General features: G+C 39.0%; 2 protein-coding genes across 4 annotated transcripts; one reads left to right on the forward strand and one right to left on the reverse strand.

Annotated features, from left to right (window-relative positions):
• Positions 1–7364: 7364 nt before the first annotated feature.
• Positions 7365–8714, reverse strand: LOC113279320. The gene is made up of 2 exons (XM_026528016.1): positions 8218–8714; positions 7365–8055 (listed from the first exon to the last, which is right to left on the reverse strand). The coding sequence occupies exons 1-2, from the start codon at positions 8712–8714 to the stop codon at positions 7365–7367; spliced, it is 1188 nt and encodes a 395-aa protein (XP_026383801.1).
• A 2386-nt stretch (positions 8715–11100) lies between these two features.
• Positions 11101–15933, forward strand: LOC113282246. Of its 3 annotated transcripts, none has more exons than XM_026531225.1 (10): positions 11101–11425; positions 11630–11886; positions 12128–12365; positions 12494–12663; positions 13149–13291; positions 13466–13643; positions 13761–14331; positions 14635–14747; positions 15063–15306; positions 15403–15933. In XM_026531225.1, the coding sequence occupies exons 2-10, from the start codon at positions 11693–11695 to the stop codon at positions 15634–15636; spliced, it is 2085 nt and encodes a 694-aa protein (XP_026387010.1). In that variant the 5' UTR covers positions 11101–11425; positions 11630–11692; the 3' UTR covers positions 15637–15933. The 3 variants fall into 3 exon arrangements, with proteins under 3 accessions (XP_026387010.1, XP_026387009.1, XP_026387011.1); XM_026531224.1 differs by having other exon boundaries at positions 11101–11364; positions 15403–15751; XM_026531226.1 differs by lacking the exon at positions 11101–11425 and having other exon boundaries at positions 11745–11886; positions 12119–12365; positions 15403–15751.
• The last annotated feature ends 441 nt before the right edge of the window (positions 15934–16374 follow it).

Below are 16374 nucleotides of genomic sequence, written 5' to 3' on the forward strand. Positions count from 1 at the left end.
TTGAGCTCCTTGTGCTCAACAAACGGACCCACAAGCAATAATACGGTCTCCACTTGACATATTTGACCGTCCATAGAGAGGGGGATCCCAATCTTAGCTCCTCTCACACTCTACATACGATTTGTAAGGAATTCCATGACTTTTCACGTGACTCATCCTAGTCATTCTCACAAATCAGAGAATATTTCTCTATCTTGGCCTACTCGGCTATAGACAATATTTCTCTATCTCAACATATCATTGCAAAGGATGACTCAGCTTCACAGGAATAAGGGGATATTAATTAGGGTTTTGATATGGCGGTGTACGACACATGTCAGAAATACCCGGTTAATTTCTCACTGTAGAAGATAGTAAAGGCGGTGGAATAAAGAGATAAACTCAACCTAGTTTATCCCTATCTATTCCTGAAGAGACAGGATGAGTCACGTGACAAGAGACTAAGTAGCCTAGTTCATAATTCGGGGTACGGAAAAATTTTATAACGACAAACTTACGTGTATTATTCGTTTTGGTGGGGTGTAAAGCCGATCCACAATTCGGTTAATGATTCATGATTCAGGGATAATTCACAACGACATACGTACATGCATAATTCGTTTTAGAAATACGAATCCAACGCACAAAGTTCGACATTCATTACCCTATAAAAATATTTTGAACATAATTTCTCCAGGTACTATGAGTTTATGATTAAATGAGCTATAATATGAATTATAATATAGCATATGCAACATGATCAACAAAATAACATATACGTTTGTGGTATATGACCAAGATTGGTGTAGGTAAGAATAGATGGTGAAGTTTGCACTAAGGTAAAAAGTGTTATTTCAAGACCAGAGGAAAAATGGTAATTCCATAACTAAGGGGTGAGTCATCATTCTGAGCCAATAACCGTCTTCAAAGTTAAGCAGAATGGGAGAGGGTTGGAAGTAAAAAGGAGCTCTGAAAAAAAGTTCGATCCTCATCGTCGAAACACAAGATCGACCTCATATGAGAAAACTCAACTCTCACGGGAGAGACTCGGTCATTTGTCCTCTTGGCACCCATATTCCCATGTGACTCTGATGGTCGTGATGTCGTGACTTCTAGTGCACATTGTTAGAGCATAGCTCGGTCAACCTCGCATGCGTTGCTATCTCAAGCATGTTTGTCAATTTTAGTGATCAAAACTATAAGTCTTGATTTCTAGCCTACATAGCTGAGTCTCGGACTAGGATAGAAAAGTGTAGTTGAGCTCAAGGACTTCATGGCGATTCATCATACACCGACGAAGATCTATACAAGGAACCGTGGAACTTCATCAACAAAAAAGGTATGTGGAGACTTGAACTTATATATCGCTCAAAAGTCTATCTCTTCTATCTCCTATTTCTTATGAGACAAAAGTCGTATGCTATATAGACTAGATCATACACATTTGATATTTCGAGCAGAGTATATCTCGCCTATCTATATCTCGAAATCATGTGTTGGTAAAGCGTTTCTCTTTGATCAAGTTTATCTTCACCTAGTGACGAAAGTCATTAAGAGTTTCAATCACCTTTAGAATTGCTCTGACGTGAATCGGTCTATGAATAACGACTACATAGCGTCCTCTGAGAATGTCTCAATGATTGAAACAAGAGTTTAGATTACATAACCATGTATTCCTTGAACCGAAGTTTTCGAACTTTGTTGATCAAGAGAAATCGGGAGGATTGTGGAATTGGCTTGCCAAGTCCGCGAACCCAGTCCGCAGACTCAGTCCGCGAACTGACGGACGACCGAGAATTTCTGCTGGATTTTTCAAAACTCGTTTGTCTGCTAAGTCCGCGAACTGGCGGAAGTTCTCTTTCCGAGAATTTCTGCTGAGTTTGGAAAACTCAACCGATTAATTTAAGTCCGCGAACTTGTTTGTGAAATTAAGAGGTTATGATCTAAAGATGTGCTCTGAACATGAAAATTAAATTACTAAGAAATGCTTTATGCAAACCGTGGCTATAAAGTTCGTGAGCCGATTCAATTGAATCGAATCATCTTTGTTTCAATTGTGTCTTGTGTAGTTACATAAGATCTCATAGCAATTGAACAGCTCTTTAACTAGTTCATTTGAGTCAATTGAACTAGTTATGGTGGAGAAGAAAAAGGTTAATATGAAATGCTCATATGGTTGACCTTTTTGGGTTACTATGTTGAACCAACATACATGTACACGTTTGGGCATGGTTTTCACGAACCTAGTAAACGTTTACCAAAATGTGTGTGACAAGCTAGGTTTATCGATCTAAAGGTTAAGAAATATTAGCTTGAATCTAAATCAGGTTTTCATCTAACGGTGAATATGGATTGCTTTGTAACTAAGGCAAAACCCTGATTTGAAGGCTATATAACGTAGACATCTAGCATTGTGCAAAACTAATCCCCACACGTCTGTGTGCTACTAGTGCGCCCGCTAGAGTCAATCTCCATTAACCTTTGATTTTCTTCTCTAAAATAAGTTAACGACTTAAAGACTTCATTGGGATTGTGAAGCCAGACCGATACTACTTTATCGTAGTTGTGTGATCGGATCTTGCATCTTCTATCGTACGAGTACAATCGATTGATTGACTTGAGATCGTGAGAGTTCTCTGATAGGAAAGATAAAGAAGTCACAAACATCTTCATCTCACTGTTTGTGATTCCTCGACAATCCGCTTGTGTAGTCAGGAAGGATTGTAGAGAGGTGATTGATTAATCTAGGCTGTTCTTCGGGAATATAAGACCGGATTATCAATTGGTTCATGTTCACCTTGATTTACCAAAAGACGGAACAAAACTAGGGTTTATCTGTGGGAGACAGATTTATCCTTTGATAGACTTTTCTGTGTGATACAGATTTGTTTATATCAAGTCTGCGATTTTGGGTTGCAGCAACTCTTGGTTGTGGGTGAGATCAGCTAAGGGAATCAAGTGCGCAGTATCCTGCTGGGATCAGAGGCGTAGGAGTACAACTGTACCTTGAATCGGTGGGAGACTGATTGGGGTTCAACTATAGTCCAGTCCGAAGTTAGTTTGCAGCAGGCTAGTGTCTGTAGCGGCTTAGTACAGTGTGTATTCAATCTGGACTAGGTCCCGGGGTTTTTCTGCATTTGCGGTTTCTTCGTTAACAAAATTTATGGTGTCTGTGTTATTTTTTTTCCGCATTATATTTTATATAATTGAAATAATACAGGTTGTGCGTTAAGATCATCAACTTTTCTAATCCAACTTTTGGTTGTTGATTGTAGTTGATTGATCCTTGGATATTGGTCTTTGGTACCGTCCAAGTTATCTCTCTTTGATAAAGACTCGCAGATTTCTATTTTCTTGAGTAAAGATCAAATCGAGAGATTGAGATATAAACTCTTTGATATATCTTTTTATTGATTGAGTCTGACTGTCTAGTTGATTCTCATAAAAAGTATATTGGATTTTGTACATACAAATTACTAAGCGAAATATTGGGTGGTGTTGTTAGACCCCCGCTTTTTCACACATCCTCGACGAGATACTGCTGGTCACGTAGGTTTTGTTGAGTGTAAAACATCTCGACAGACTTATGAACCAGAACAACCATGACTTCAGCATGTCTTCACGAGAAGCAGCTGGTTGTGATGCCATGATCCCTAGTATATATCCTCGACGAGATACTATCATGTAGGCTCTGTAGATGCGTAAAAACGTCTCCGGCAGACTTATGACCCACAACGGAGACATACGTGTCTCACGTAAGCACGATTGACCTTATTTCAGATCAAGGACTGACTCCTACTACATCATCGCGAGATACACTGGTCATGTATACTCTAATCCCTAACTCGATTTACTGAGGCTTCCGGATAATTTCTAAGACATCTAGGTGAGATACACGGGTTATTCCGCCAATGGGCCATTTCGACAGACTCCTAGAATATTCTTTCAAGATAAATTGGTCATGTCGGACCCATTATACGGGCACAATTGACTCCTAGAACATGTCTGCAAGATACGTTGGTCAAAGATAAGTGAGCCATGGTCGCGCATAGACGTTATCAGGCATGCAAGCCTCTCTTTTCTCTCAAACATGTCCAAGCTGACTTCGGAGAGACTCAATCGCGATATCCAAACCTCAGACGGACTCATTCTAATCTGAGCTAAACCAACTCATCTAAAAAGTCTTATACAAGCATAAGATTCAGGCACAAGACTCGCCTAGGGCTCAGACCTCTTTCTTAGCGTCTTAAACACACTCACAATTAGTAAATTAGGCCTGAACTTTACATATCTATCCAAAACCGTGGGTAAGATACCTTGAGCTCCTTGTGCTCAATAAACAGACCCACAAGCAATAATACGGTCTCCACTTGACATATTTGACCGGCCATGGAGAGGGGGATCCCAATCTTAGCTCCTCTCACACTCTGCGTACGATTTGTAAGGCATTTCATGCCTTTTCATGTGACTCATCCTAGTCATTCTCACAAATCAGAGAATATTTTTGTATCTTGGCTAACTCGGTATAATATTTCTCTATCTTAACACATCATCACAAAGGCTGACTCAGCTTCACAAAAATAAGGGTATATCAATTAGGGTTTTGGTCGGGAGGTCTAGGACACGTGTGAGAAATACCCGGCCTATTTATCACCGTAGAAGAGAGTAAAGGCGGTGAAATAAAGAGATAAACTCAACCTAGTTTATCCCTATCTATTCCTGAAGAGACGGGAAAAGTGCCCCGCACGACAAGTAATCCATATCTTCACCGACCTAAGATTAGAGAATTCAGTTAAATAGGTCCTCTATTTATCGAAGCTAACAAACAACTTTCTCATGACTCTCAGAGCAATAACATATTTTCTAATCACTTTCCTCATCTCTGGTTCCCTGCCTAAGACCAGCTCTAATCTCTTTTGTGATTGAAGCAGCCTTTGAACTGCCACTGTGCGTGAATCTCACTTTTAACCTCTCACCCATTTTAGGTAATTACAGTAAGATTTTAAAAGTAAAAAATGTTATAGAACATAATAACTTGATAATGACATGGCAAAATATAATATACAGACCGTATAATTCGGTAATTCGTAAATATGCATATAATTCATTTTAGACTGGAAATTTGCGAAACTAAATTGCGGCTTCTAAATGGACTATGATACTAGTTTATCATCTAGGCTAAACGGTTAATACGATAAGGCCGGTTCCTGTGGGTGTGACAAACATTCAAGTTTGTCATTTTTGCACCCACTATGGAGCTGGAAAACATGCCTGGCTAAGTGGCAAATTTCTACCGAGCGGTCGAGTCTCGACCGCTCGGTCAAGGCTACACCGTTTGGTGTTTACTACACTGTTAGCGGCTTTTAAAGACCGGTCGGTCTAGACTACACCGCTACGTAGAATCTGATCCAACGTCCATAAATCTTCCCCCCTATAAATACCAAATTCTTCTTCCATTTTAACTCACACCTTCTCTTCTCTACTCTTCACATTTGTTAATCTAAAACAAATTTCATCATCCAACTCTTCCATTCAATCGTATTGTATAATTTCTTTAATATGTCTCAATCTAATACTCAATCTAATAGAAATAAGAAGATTAGGGGTGCAAAATTTACCGTAGCCGAAGATGAAAGCATTTGCGGAAACTATGTGTTCTTTACACAAGATAGTGTCGATGGTGCCCATCAACAATATACCAAGTTGTGGGATAACATATTTGCTAAATTTCGTGAAGAAACCATGAACATCAACGATCGTGATACAAATGGATTGTCTGGTCGCTTCGTTATAATCACGCCCAAGTTGCCTTATATGTCGTTGCTCTAATGCAAGCTGCTCGTGCTCGAGCGAGCGGTCTTGTCGATGTTGATGTCGAACGAAAGTGTCGAACTAATTGGCACCATAAACATGGGAAAAAAATTTCTTATGAAAGTTGTTATCATATTTCGAAAGTGTTGCCTAAATGTAATCCAGAAGTGTTAGCAAACATGCAGAATATACCTGCAAGTTCACCATACACTTCTTCACCTTCAACGCCAGCTTCACAACCATCTCAATCATCTCATCCCCCTTCGGATAATCCATTTTCTTCACCAGAAACCACAACAAACAACAATTCCAACTTGAATGTCAATGCGGCGATCAAGAGAAAATTATTAGGAAGAAATCATGCAAGAGCAGCGAGAAAAGCTGCCCAAGAAGGAGAAGCAAGTGAAGGAGGTTCTTTGGATACTTTGATAGAGGATCAGAAGATTGCCGAAAAACAAAGAGTTGTAAACCGACAATTCTTGACTAACGAGATGCAAAAACATCGACAAACTCAAGAGAAATTTATTTCAGACTATGACAAGAATAAGATTCTAAATGCAAACACCACAACAATGAACCCCAGACAATTTATGGTATGGGAGATGGAGATGGATAGGTTAGCAAAGGAGTTGGAAGAAAAACGAAACAAGAGAAATTTAGAAAAACAATTTGGAGTTCAAGCTGAAAATGAGGAAAATGAAGACCACGATGAAGTAGTGCCACTTAATTAATTAATGTATCAGCTTTAATTTTAATGAAATTATGGTGAATGAAATTGTCCTAGTTTTTTTATTACAAATTGTTCTAGGTTTTTCATTACATTAAAACTTAAACTAGTTTTTTCATTACATTAAAACTTAAACTTGACAACATCCATGAAAACTAATATTAATCCTAACATCGCATACGAGTTATTAGAAACTCCTTAAGAATTTGGTAATGCGCTTCGTATTCGAAATTTTTTCCTTTCCATCTTTGCCACTCGTCTCGAGTTCGTATTCCTAATTCAACATTGGTGTCACCTTTGAGATGATTTGAGTGACAATCCTTTTCATAGCTATAAAATCCACAAGATCTTTTTTGATAGTCATGAATCGACAAAACAAAGCAGCACGATCCCGGTTATGAGGTTTTCCTGTCTCTGTGTAGAAGGCATCATGAATTTTACCCAAATAACTCATACTAGGTAAACCGTTCATCCGTCGTTATTCACCTCTCTTCGGGTAGTATATTACATAGTTTCTACAAAGAGATAAATCTTCATCTTCAGTGAATCTATGATCATCCATAAATTAACCAGAAAGTAGAGAAGTGAAGGTGTGATTTTGAAATGGATGAAGTGAAGGTATATTTATAAGGAATGTTGGAGATTGAGTCTAGACCGCTAGCGACTGAGTCTAGACTGCTACTTTAAATGACCGTTAAAAAATTTAAACTTAAATATCTTCAAAACAAAACTATGAAACAACAAATTTAAACTTAAACAGTTTCAAAACAAAACTATGGAACAACAAATGAAACTAAAACAATTTCAAAAAAAAAAAAAAAATTATAAAATAACAAATGAAACAACACTACTCAATTCGTCCTCCATCTCTTCCAAACTCATCCCACATATTCGCTCTGAGATCTTCCCTTAACATGTTATACAGAGTTCTGTTCTCAATATGACTGGTCATTTTCGCATAGTTCCTTACAGGTAATCCTCTTGCTGGTATAATCTCAAGCCTTGAGTCTTCATCTTGATGGTTAGTCCAATTCTTATTATGACGAGTTTCCTGCATTACCATGTTATGCATAATGATGCAAGTCAGCATAGTCTTATGCATTTCACGAGCACTTAGACCACGATAAGGCCCACAAATTATTGCGAACTTCCGCTTCAGAATCCCAAAAGCCGGTTCCACATCCTTTCTCAGATCCATTTGTCTACTATTAAAATATGAGTATGAACGACCCATTTCACCGGCAGGTGGCTGACGGTAACATTGAACTAAAGTTGACCATTTTGGATAAATTCCATCTGCAAGATAATAACCATCAGTGTAGTGATTCCCGTTGATACTGAAATTTACCTGAGGAGAAATTCCATACTTTAAATCTTCAAACAAAGACGATTTGAGTAAAACATTTATATCATTTTGAGATCCCGGGAGACCAAAAAAAGTGTGCCATATCCAACAATCATAAGAAGCAGCAACCTCAAGGATAACCGTTGGTTTTGCGTAGTGACCCTTATACTGACCGACCCAATAGGTAGGGCATCTGGTCCATACCCAATGCATGCAGTCAAGACTACCCAGCATTCCGGTAAATCCCCTTTCCTGATTTTGCTTTAATATTTCTCTAACATCTGCATCAGTTGGTTTTCGTAAATAGGTTGGACCGAAATGATTAATCATTGTTTCGCAAAACAACGAAAGATACTTGTATGTGGTTGTTTTGCCAATGCGAAGGTACTCATCATTAAAATCTGGAGGTCTGCCATATCCTAGAATCCTTAAGGCCGAATTAACCTTTTGTTCAGGGTTATGACCCCTAATATTCAGTGCATCATACTGATAATTAATTTGAGGTTCTACCTGACAAAGCTCACCAATAATCTTTAGCACCAAATGTCGGGGCATGCGGAATAGGCCTTGAAAATTTTCATCAGAGAACACACAGTCGGGAAGAAAATAATCGTGCATCAGCTTCTCGTGCCATTCATCCCGATCCCGGTACGTATATCTTCTTGTGAACACTTCTTTTGGCTCTGGATCTCTAGGTATTTTCCCCGATGAATATAGCTGCAACAAGTTGTTGGTTAGATCTTTATCTTTATCTGACTCGTCATCAATTTGTTTCAACGCCTGAACGAATATTCGTTGTTGTTCTTCAAATCGATCCATATTAATACGCACTTCTTCGTCAGAAGAATCCATTGAGTTGAAAATAAAAATTAAACAGATGATTAAAGGTACAAAAGAGTAAGATGATAGAGTTAATGAGAAAATGATGTGTGATTAAATTGAATGGGGTGAATTTATAGGGAGACGTGTTGGGGGGGGGGGGAGGATAGCCGTTACTTCACTATTTAATAAGAGACGATTACAAGACCGACCGGTTTTATGAAGACCGCTAGCGGTCTTCATAAAACCGGTCTGTCTAGTCTCAATCATTCGGTGGAGACTCGATCGAACTTATTCTCCATAGTGGCGCGACCAGTTTTCCAGGCTCGCTGGCCAAATTGATCGGCCTGGATTCAATCTCAATCAACGGGCAAGATGCAGATACGCTCACCAGCAGCCCAACTATTGTGCTGTCCATAAGAACGGCTCCCAACACGGCGCCAACACTAAAAACGTTGGCCCTAAAATAGGTTGGCCGCACGGCTTTTTAAAACCTAAATTAAATCAACGGTACCCATTAACTGCCGCAAATCATCTCGGCTGCCCAACTTCGCCAGATGAATTGGCCGGCCTAACTCCTATTTTAGATAGCCAACAAGATGTGGCCATGACCAACGACCACTCCCCTTCCATAAGCCGCGGTCGGACAAGCCACGGCTCCCCATATGGCTCCCAAACGATCGTCCGAAAGGGGCTGGTCGAGCCGCTTACATGAATTTTAAGGCGGCTATTAACTGCCGCAAATCATCTCGGCCCTCCAACTTCGCCAGCCGAGTTGACCAGTCTAGATTAAATCTTAGGCGACCAATAAGATGTCACCATAGTCTCCAGCCATCACTCTCCTATAGAGACTGACCGGCCTGCATTTGGCGCGCGTGAATGGCTCCTGGAAGCCTCCTGAAAATGGCCGGTCATGCTCCTTTTAAGACATTAATCTCTGCGATTGATTTAAGCGAGTTGTATACAACGATGATTTACATGCATCGATTATTTTGATTTGCTTGCTTAAAAGCGATGCTTTACATGCATCGTACATACGATATTTTATGAGTATAGGCTTCACAAATAACTTAGTTATTTAACCTAATAGCATCACATGCTATTCTTTGCGGCAAGTATCATGACTTGGCTCGTCACACATGACTATCCGCCGCCTAGCTTGCGCGTGATTGGTCAGAATAACTAGGTCTTGCACACAAGACCCACTCAGCAACCTGCTGCATATTTTCCACGAAAATACTCGTTATATCAAACATGTCACAAACTGGGAATGTTCATCAGGGTATTGGTCTGGCGGTTTACAGCGTGCGGCGTGCAATGCGCCCATTACGAGAAAGTGTCAGGAAAGGGCGGACGGTTAATAACAATAAGAGAGTAGTGGGTGTAAGGCTGACCAGTTTTCCCTCATGATGGAAACGTGACGGTCACTACTTTTTACACAACCCCACTTCTCCACTACTTAACTGTCTCCACTTCTTACGAGATCAAGGTGTGCTCAATCATGACTTGTATAAATAGGTTTTCAACATATTTCGAAAACAGGAGTTAGTGTTATCAACACAAGTATCCAGAAAACACCAAGAACTAATAGCTTACATTCCGCAAAACAGTCTCATATTCTGATACAAGTCATAAAACAGCCACACCTTCAAAATTCAATATTTTTGATCTCAACACCTTCTTCGCTTCGCTCCCTAAGATCAACCCTTCTCCTTCACTTTGTGACCGAAGCAAGTCTGGAACGACCATTTCTTGGTTTAGGCCAGAATTGTACAGATTGATCTCTCGAATCTATAGTACTTCCGTGCAGTGCATTTGTTTAGGGTTTAGATTCGTTTCTCGGCGGGACACCAAAATTTACCACTTCCAGAAGAATCCGTTTTTACCCCAAAACAACCACTAAGTAGCATCTGATCCAACGACCATAAATCTTTCCCCTATAAATACCACATTCCTCTACCATTTTAACTCACACCTTTTTCCTATTTTCTTAGATTTTTTAATGGCTCAAAACATGTCTATGGCTCAATTCATAGAAGAACAATATGCGGCCGAAAATCAAAGAGTTGCACTTCGAGCTAGTGTGCAAAATGAAATAAGAAGAGCAAATAGCTGGAGAGTTGCATGACAGCACAATTTTAGCATGTTAGAAGATGAATGCATCTGCAGGAACCGGCCGAGACCACTAGGAGCCGAGATTAAATTGCTAGCGGTGTAAACTAGACCGGACTATCAAATAGAGACCGCTTATCTTTTTTTCCATAGCGACGCGACCAGTTTGTCGGGCCAGCTGGCATGGCAAATGGGTGGGTTAGCCACGGCACATAGGAACCGGCATAAGAGAGATGGAAAGCAATACGGGAGGAGGGATGGAAAGCATTTTCCCTGCAAATATAAATGCAAAAGTTGTTGGGGTTGGGGACATACGAATGTGAGATTTCCCCCTTTCCTTCCCGAGCCACCGAACACAATCTTTGAAGTGTAATTAATTGTATCAAACAAATTTTTCCCACTTTTTCCACCTTACTTGCGTCATTCATTTCTATCTTCTTTGAATCCTTTTCCCTTCTTCCTCTTCTTTGTTCTTATCTACAAAACCATGGGCGATCATGATCTTCTCACCTCGTTGAATCATTTCATCAGGAAACTACCCTCATCACCTTCTTTGTTAATTACGAGTTAGGTAGGTCTAATTCACCAACTCGGAATATGTTGAAAACGATCCAGAGATCACAGTAACTTAGGTGGGTTTTAAATTTAAGAGCTCTATGTTTAGAATTTACAAATTTTGTATTCTGGAGGCATTTCCTGATTGATCTGAGTTTGGGTTTTGATTTTAAGATGAAAGTCATTCAGAAAAACCTTTCCTTTCATTGAATTTGATTCGATGCTATTGTTTGGATTTAGTGTGGATGATTTGATGAGTTATGTGCTTGTTTTTAATGCAGGAGGGGTTGATTCGAGTATGTTATTAGTGAAATTTGAGCTTGATTGGAGTAATTAATACTTTAATGACTGCTGTGGTTGGGAGAAGTACAAATATGTTGGAAACTCTAGTTAAAGAAGGAGCATTCAGCTGGATTCTGGGTAATAGGAATTCATTTGATGAAGACTTTGAAGAGATGAGTAAATCACCATCCTCTAGGAAGAATTGGTTGCCTGAACTATCTTCTAAAGCGAATTTGGTTGTTCGTCGCTGCTCAAGGTATCTTCTTTTCTATCGAATTATGAGTTTTTAAGTACTAGTGTAATGTTGCCATAGTGTTATCCCATGATATTTAGGTTCCTACTTCCTAGTGTTATCAAATCACAGTGCCTAGAGGGATCCATTATGATTACTGAATTAACTAGCTGTATAGCATGCGTTAATACTACTGGTATAGTCTGTCTTCAATACTAGCTTTTGGTTTTAAGATGGATAACTAAAATGTAAAAAGATGATGCAGACTCCTTGACAAATCCCTGGATGAGTTGCAAGAATGTTTTGATGCTGGAGCTTCGGATTCTGTAAAGCATCCATCTTGTCGAGCAAGGAACTTTTTAGAGTATTGTTGCTTCCAGACTCTTACTCTGTCTACACAAGTGAATAATAGTCATCTTGGGGATAAGAAGTTTCGGCGTTTGACTTATGACATGATGTTAGCCTGGGAAGATCCTGCTGCTACATCTCAACCTTCAATAAATGTAAGGGTCATTGATGATACTGTCCTCGAGAATGTGTGGCACACATTTTTTCCTTCGAGATTCAAGTTCTAAAGTTTTTATAGTTCGCGAAAATGGTTTAACAGACTATCATCCTCTGTTGATGGCAGGTGGATCAGGAGTGCACAGTGGGAAGAGAGGCTTTCTCTCGAATAACACCGGCAGTTCCAACCATATCTGATGTTATTACCTGTGAGAATCTGTTTGACTTACTTACAACATCAACTGGAGGTCGGCTTCGCTTCTCAGTTTATGAGAAGTACCTAGGTGCATTAGAGAGGTAGCTCTTCTGTTCTTGTTGTCATTCTTTGTCTGGAATCAGGAAACAGTTAATATTGTCAATGCAGTTATCTAGTTTTTTTGTGGTATAGTAAATGCCAGAAATGATAATGATGTTACTTGTTTAAATTGTCTAGGTGCCTTAGGGTTCATTGCTCTGGTAAGTTTTAAGTTGCAATCTCATTATCCATTAACATTTGTATGCTAGTTTCGCTTTTAGGTTAAAACTTAAAAGGTTTTCTACATTCATTGGTACTTGTATAGATATCCACTTTCCTGACTCTTGAGGACAATACTACTTTTTGGCTCATTTTAAATTTAAACTCTATCCCTCTGTTCTCTTCTGCGTATTTCTTCAATGGATGATATCTTGAATTTATTTATTTTGCTGAAGTTAAGTTTAAAATTTCTATCTGGTATGAATTTTTTGCAATGATGCAAAGTCACTAGTTTGTTCTTAAAGGCTGAACCTTTCTTCCTTTACAGAGCAATAAGAAAAATGAAGACCCAGACAGAATCATCTCATCTTTCTCTCCTCCGTTCTCCGAGAGAGGAACGGATACTTGAATTAGATGGCACTGTTACTACACAACCAGTTCTCGAACATTTTGGTGTTTCTACTTGGCCTGGTGGGTTACCAAGTAATTTTATGGTCTTTGCAGATATAAAATTTATGATGCGAAGACTGGAAACTTACAGTGTTGACCTGTATATAGTGTCCATCGAGTATTATTTGAATATTACCATTACATATACTCTCTTGGTGTCTAGGTTACAAAGTTTACTTTTCATTGTTCTTGCAGGCAGATTAACTCTGACAGATCATGCACTTTACTTTGAGGCTCATCGAATGGTGTCATTTGAAAAGGCTAAAATTTATGAATTATCAGAAGATTTAAAACAGGTTGTTAAACCTGAATTAACAGGACCATGGGGAGCACGTCTTTTTGACAAGGGAGTCATGTATAAATCCGTTTCCTTGTAAGTATAATCTATGTTCTTTAGTGCATTTGGTTATCTCTCTCTGCTTGATGATTGCTTCAAAATTTTCACTGAGTTCTTTCAGTGTCAAATTTTTTTTGGGGTTTGCCCTTATAGACCTGAGCCAGTTGTAATGGAGTTCCCAGAGCTGAAAGGTCATTTCCGTCGTGACTATTGGTTAGCAGCTATCCGAGAGATCGTGTATGCCCATAAATTCATCAGAAAGTTCAACATAGAGGGAATTGATCGAGATGAGATACTTCTGAAAGCTGTCATTGGAATCCTGCGAGTACAAGCTGTTCTAGAAATAACCACTACAAAGCCTGTTCGCACCGAGACACTTCTTATGTTCAATGAATGTGATCGACTTCCTGGAGGTGACTTGATACTTGAAACACTTGCCACTACAATGTCAACATCACAGGAACTGGATAGGGAAAATCACCTGAATGCTGAAAACACAACACATTCCATATCAACATTGACTATGGTGTCAAACTGCGTATTTGGAGCAGAAGTTCCTGATAAACCAAGACTGTTTGTGGGTGAGATAGTTGTAGGGGAGAGGACACCTTTAGAACGAGCTGTTAGTGACTCCAGAAACAGTTTTAAGAAGGTAGAACTGGCACAAGCAACAGTTGATGGAGTTAAAGTAGAGGGTCTTGATACCAATTTGGCCGTAATGAAGGTACTGTAATTTTATCTTGCTTTTCATACACTACATGGTCATAATCATTTGCATGTCAAAAACTTTTAAACTTTGATAGCAAACAGATGTTTGTGACATCCATTGTAGAACTTCGTGTCTTCCAGGATTAATGTGACTGTCATGTTGGAAGAGAGTTATTAGAGTTGCTATTCTTTTGAACATGAGTCATTTCTTGTGAAAGTTATTTGACATCTATTCAATGCGAGAATTGAGTTGTTTAATCTTTGAATTTTAAGAAATACAGGGTCACTGCAGCATTTTTGTTGTGTCTTTGGTTTGCAGGAGTTACTCTTTCCTGTATTGGAACTAGGGAAGTATCTTAATTTCCTGGCATCCTGGGATGACTCAATGCAGTCTTTCGCGTTTTGTTCTCTGTTCACTTTCGTCGTCTGCCGGTAAAGATACATTTTCTGTGAGACTAGTTATTTTGATGGTTATTTAGCTTCTTTACTATGATGCATCATGCGAATAACTAAAAAAGGGCAATGTATGAAAATTAAATTCATTATCTTATTACCTCAATGAGCTTCAGCTTTGCCATTAAAGGGTGATTTCAAGCATGCCTAGCTTCCTTTTTGGATCCAACATCAACACATTTTTAGTATTTAGTAGTCACGCTGCTGATGTAATGTGTATACGATGCTTTGATGTGCTTATCACTTATATCAATTCTGATGATGAGGTTCCTATTTATGATTAACTTGATACAGGGGATGGCTGCCTCATGCATTTGCTCTGCTGCTTCTATTTATTGCAATTTTTATGTTGCTTACACGTTGGTCTAATCAAGGGAGCCCTGTTGATGAGGTCAAGGTAACTGCCCCTCCATCAATGAACACGATGGAACAACTCTTAGCGGTTCAGAATGCGATTTCCCAAGTCGAAGCTTTCATCCAGGACGGAAACATTTCTCTCCTCAAGTTGAGAGCTTTGTTCTTATCAGTGTCACCCCAGGTTTTGTGAAGTCCTTTTTCTCCTTTTTCTTGTTATACTTCATCCAGTTATTATCCAATCTTATGCAGTGGCAATAACTTGTTTACTGGTGTGCAGGCCAGCGACAAACTTGCATTGGCTTTAGTTCTCCTGGCGTTAACGCTGGCCTTGATACCCAGCAAGTACATATTTCTCTTGGTAGTTTTGGAATCAAATACTAGATATTCTCCGTTACGGAAACCGAGCACTGAGAGATGGAAGAGGAGATTGAGAGAGTGGTGGTACAGCATTCCAGCTGCTCCTGTTGTACTTGCAAGGCCACCCGAAGATCAACAAAAGAAAAGGAAATGAAATGGATCTTTAATAAACTCAAGGTATAATCGAAGCAATCAGTCTGTTGTATGACTATGTACATATATAATTATGATGTATTTCCAGTTTTGTTTTCTTGGCTTTTGGAAGTCGGTGGCATCGGCGAGAAAAAACTGTAAACGAATGTGAGTCTATGTTACGTAAGAAAAAGAAAGGAAAGAAAAATTCTAAATTATCAAAATTGTTCAGATTGTTTTGAGAGCTCAATCAGAACAGGCTATGAATGTATTCCATGCCCATGGTTAACTTCAGCCAATGTAGAATAAACTTTTGAAAGACGAATAGTATTACTTGCAGCATTTGTTGCGGTGTTGCTCCTATTTGAGAGATTGCACACAGTTTCAGCTCTCTTATTTTGGAGTTAATTTGCAAGTAATTCATAAAATGCTACATTATGTATCCATGCACAAGATAAGAGTCCAGTTAAAACATCTTTTTTCTTCTTTAAACATCTTTTTTCTTCTTTGTTTTTCTCTTCGTTTCTGGAGGTCAGGTTGATGCCCCTTCATTCTGTATTTTCTTCTTCCTTGGATTAATAAATTGTCTCTTAGGGTTTTGCTTAAAAAATAAAAAATCTTGAATGATAAAGCTAGTGGTACCATGAATACAAACAGTCCACGCCCTCATTATAACCATATAGAAAAGATCATAATAATTTTATTATCCAGCTAAAACACAGACAAAACAAGGATTAGTGGGATCTAAAATGGGTTCCAG

This window comes from Papaver somniferum, chromosome 5 (genome assembly GCF_003573695.1).
Source record: "Papaver somniferum cultivar HN1 chromosome 5, ASM357369v1, whole genome shotgun sequence".
Lineage (NCBI taxonomy): Eukaryota > Viridiplantae > Streptophyta > Magnoliopsida > Ranunculales > Papaveraceae > Papaver > Papaver somniferum.

Coding starts and splice junctions, on each gene's coding strand:
- LOC113279320 (XM_026528016.1), bottom strand. CDS start 8,714: ATGGATTCTTCTGACGAAGAAGTGCGTATTAATATGGATCGATTTGAA. Junction 8,056..8,217: donor GGCAAAACAACCACATACAA/GTATCTTTCGTT, acceptor GGTATGGACCAG/ATGCCCTACCTATTGGGTCG.
- LOC113282246 (XM_026531225.1), top strand. CDS start 11,693: ATGACTGCTGTGGTTGGGAGAAGTACAAATATGTTGGAAACTCTAGTT. Junction 13,644..13,760: donor ATGTATAAATCCGTTTCCTT/GTAAGTATAATC, acceptor TTGCCCTTATAG/ACCTGAGCCAGTTGTAATGG. Junction 15,307..15,402: donor TCTTATCAGTGTCACCCCAG/GTTTTGTGAAGT, acceptor ACTGGTGTGCAG/GCCAGCGACAAACTTGCATT.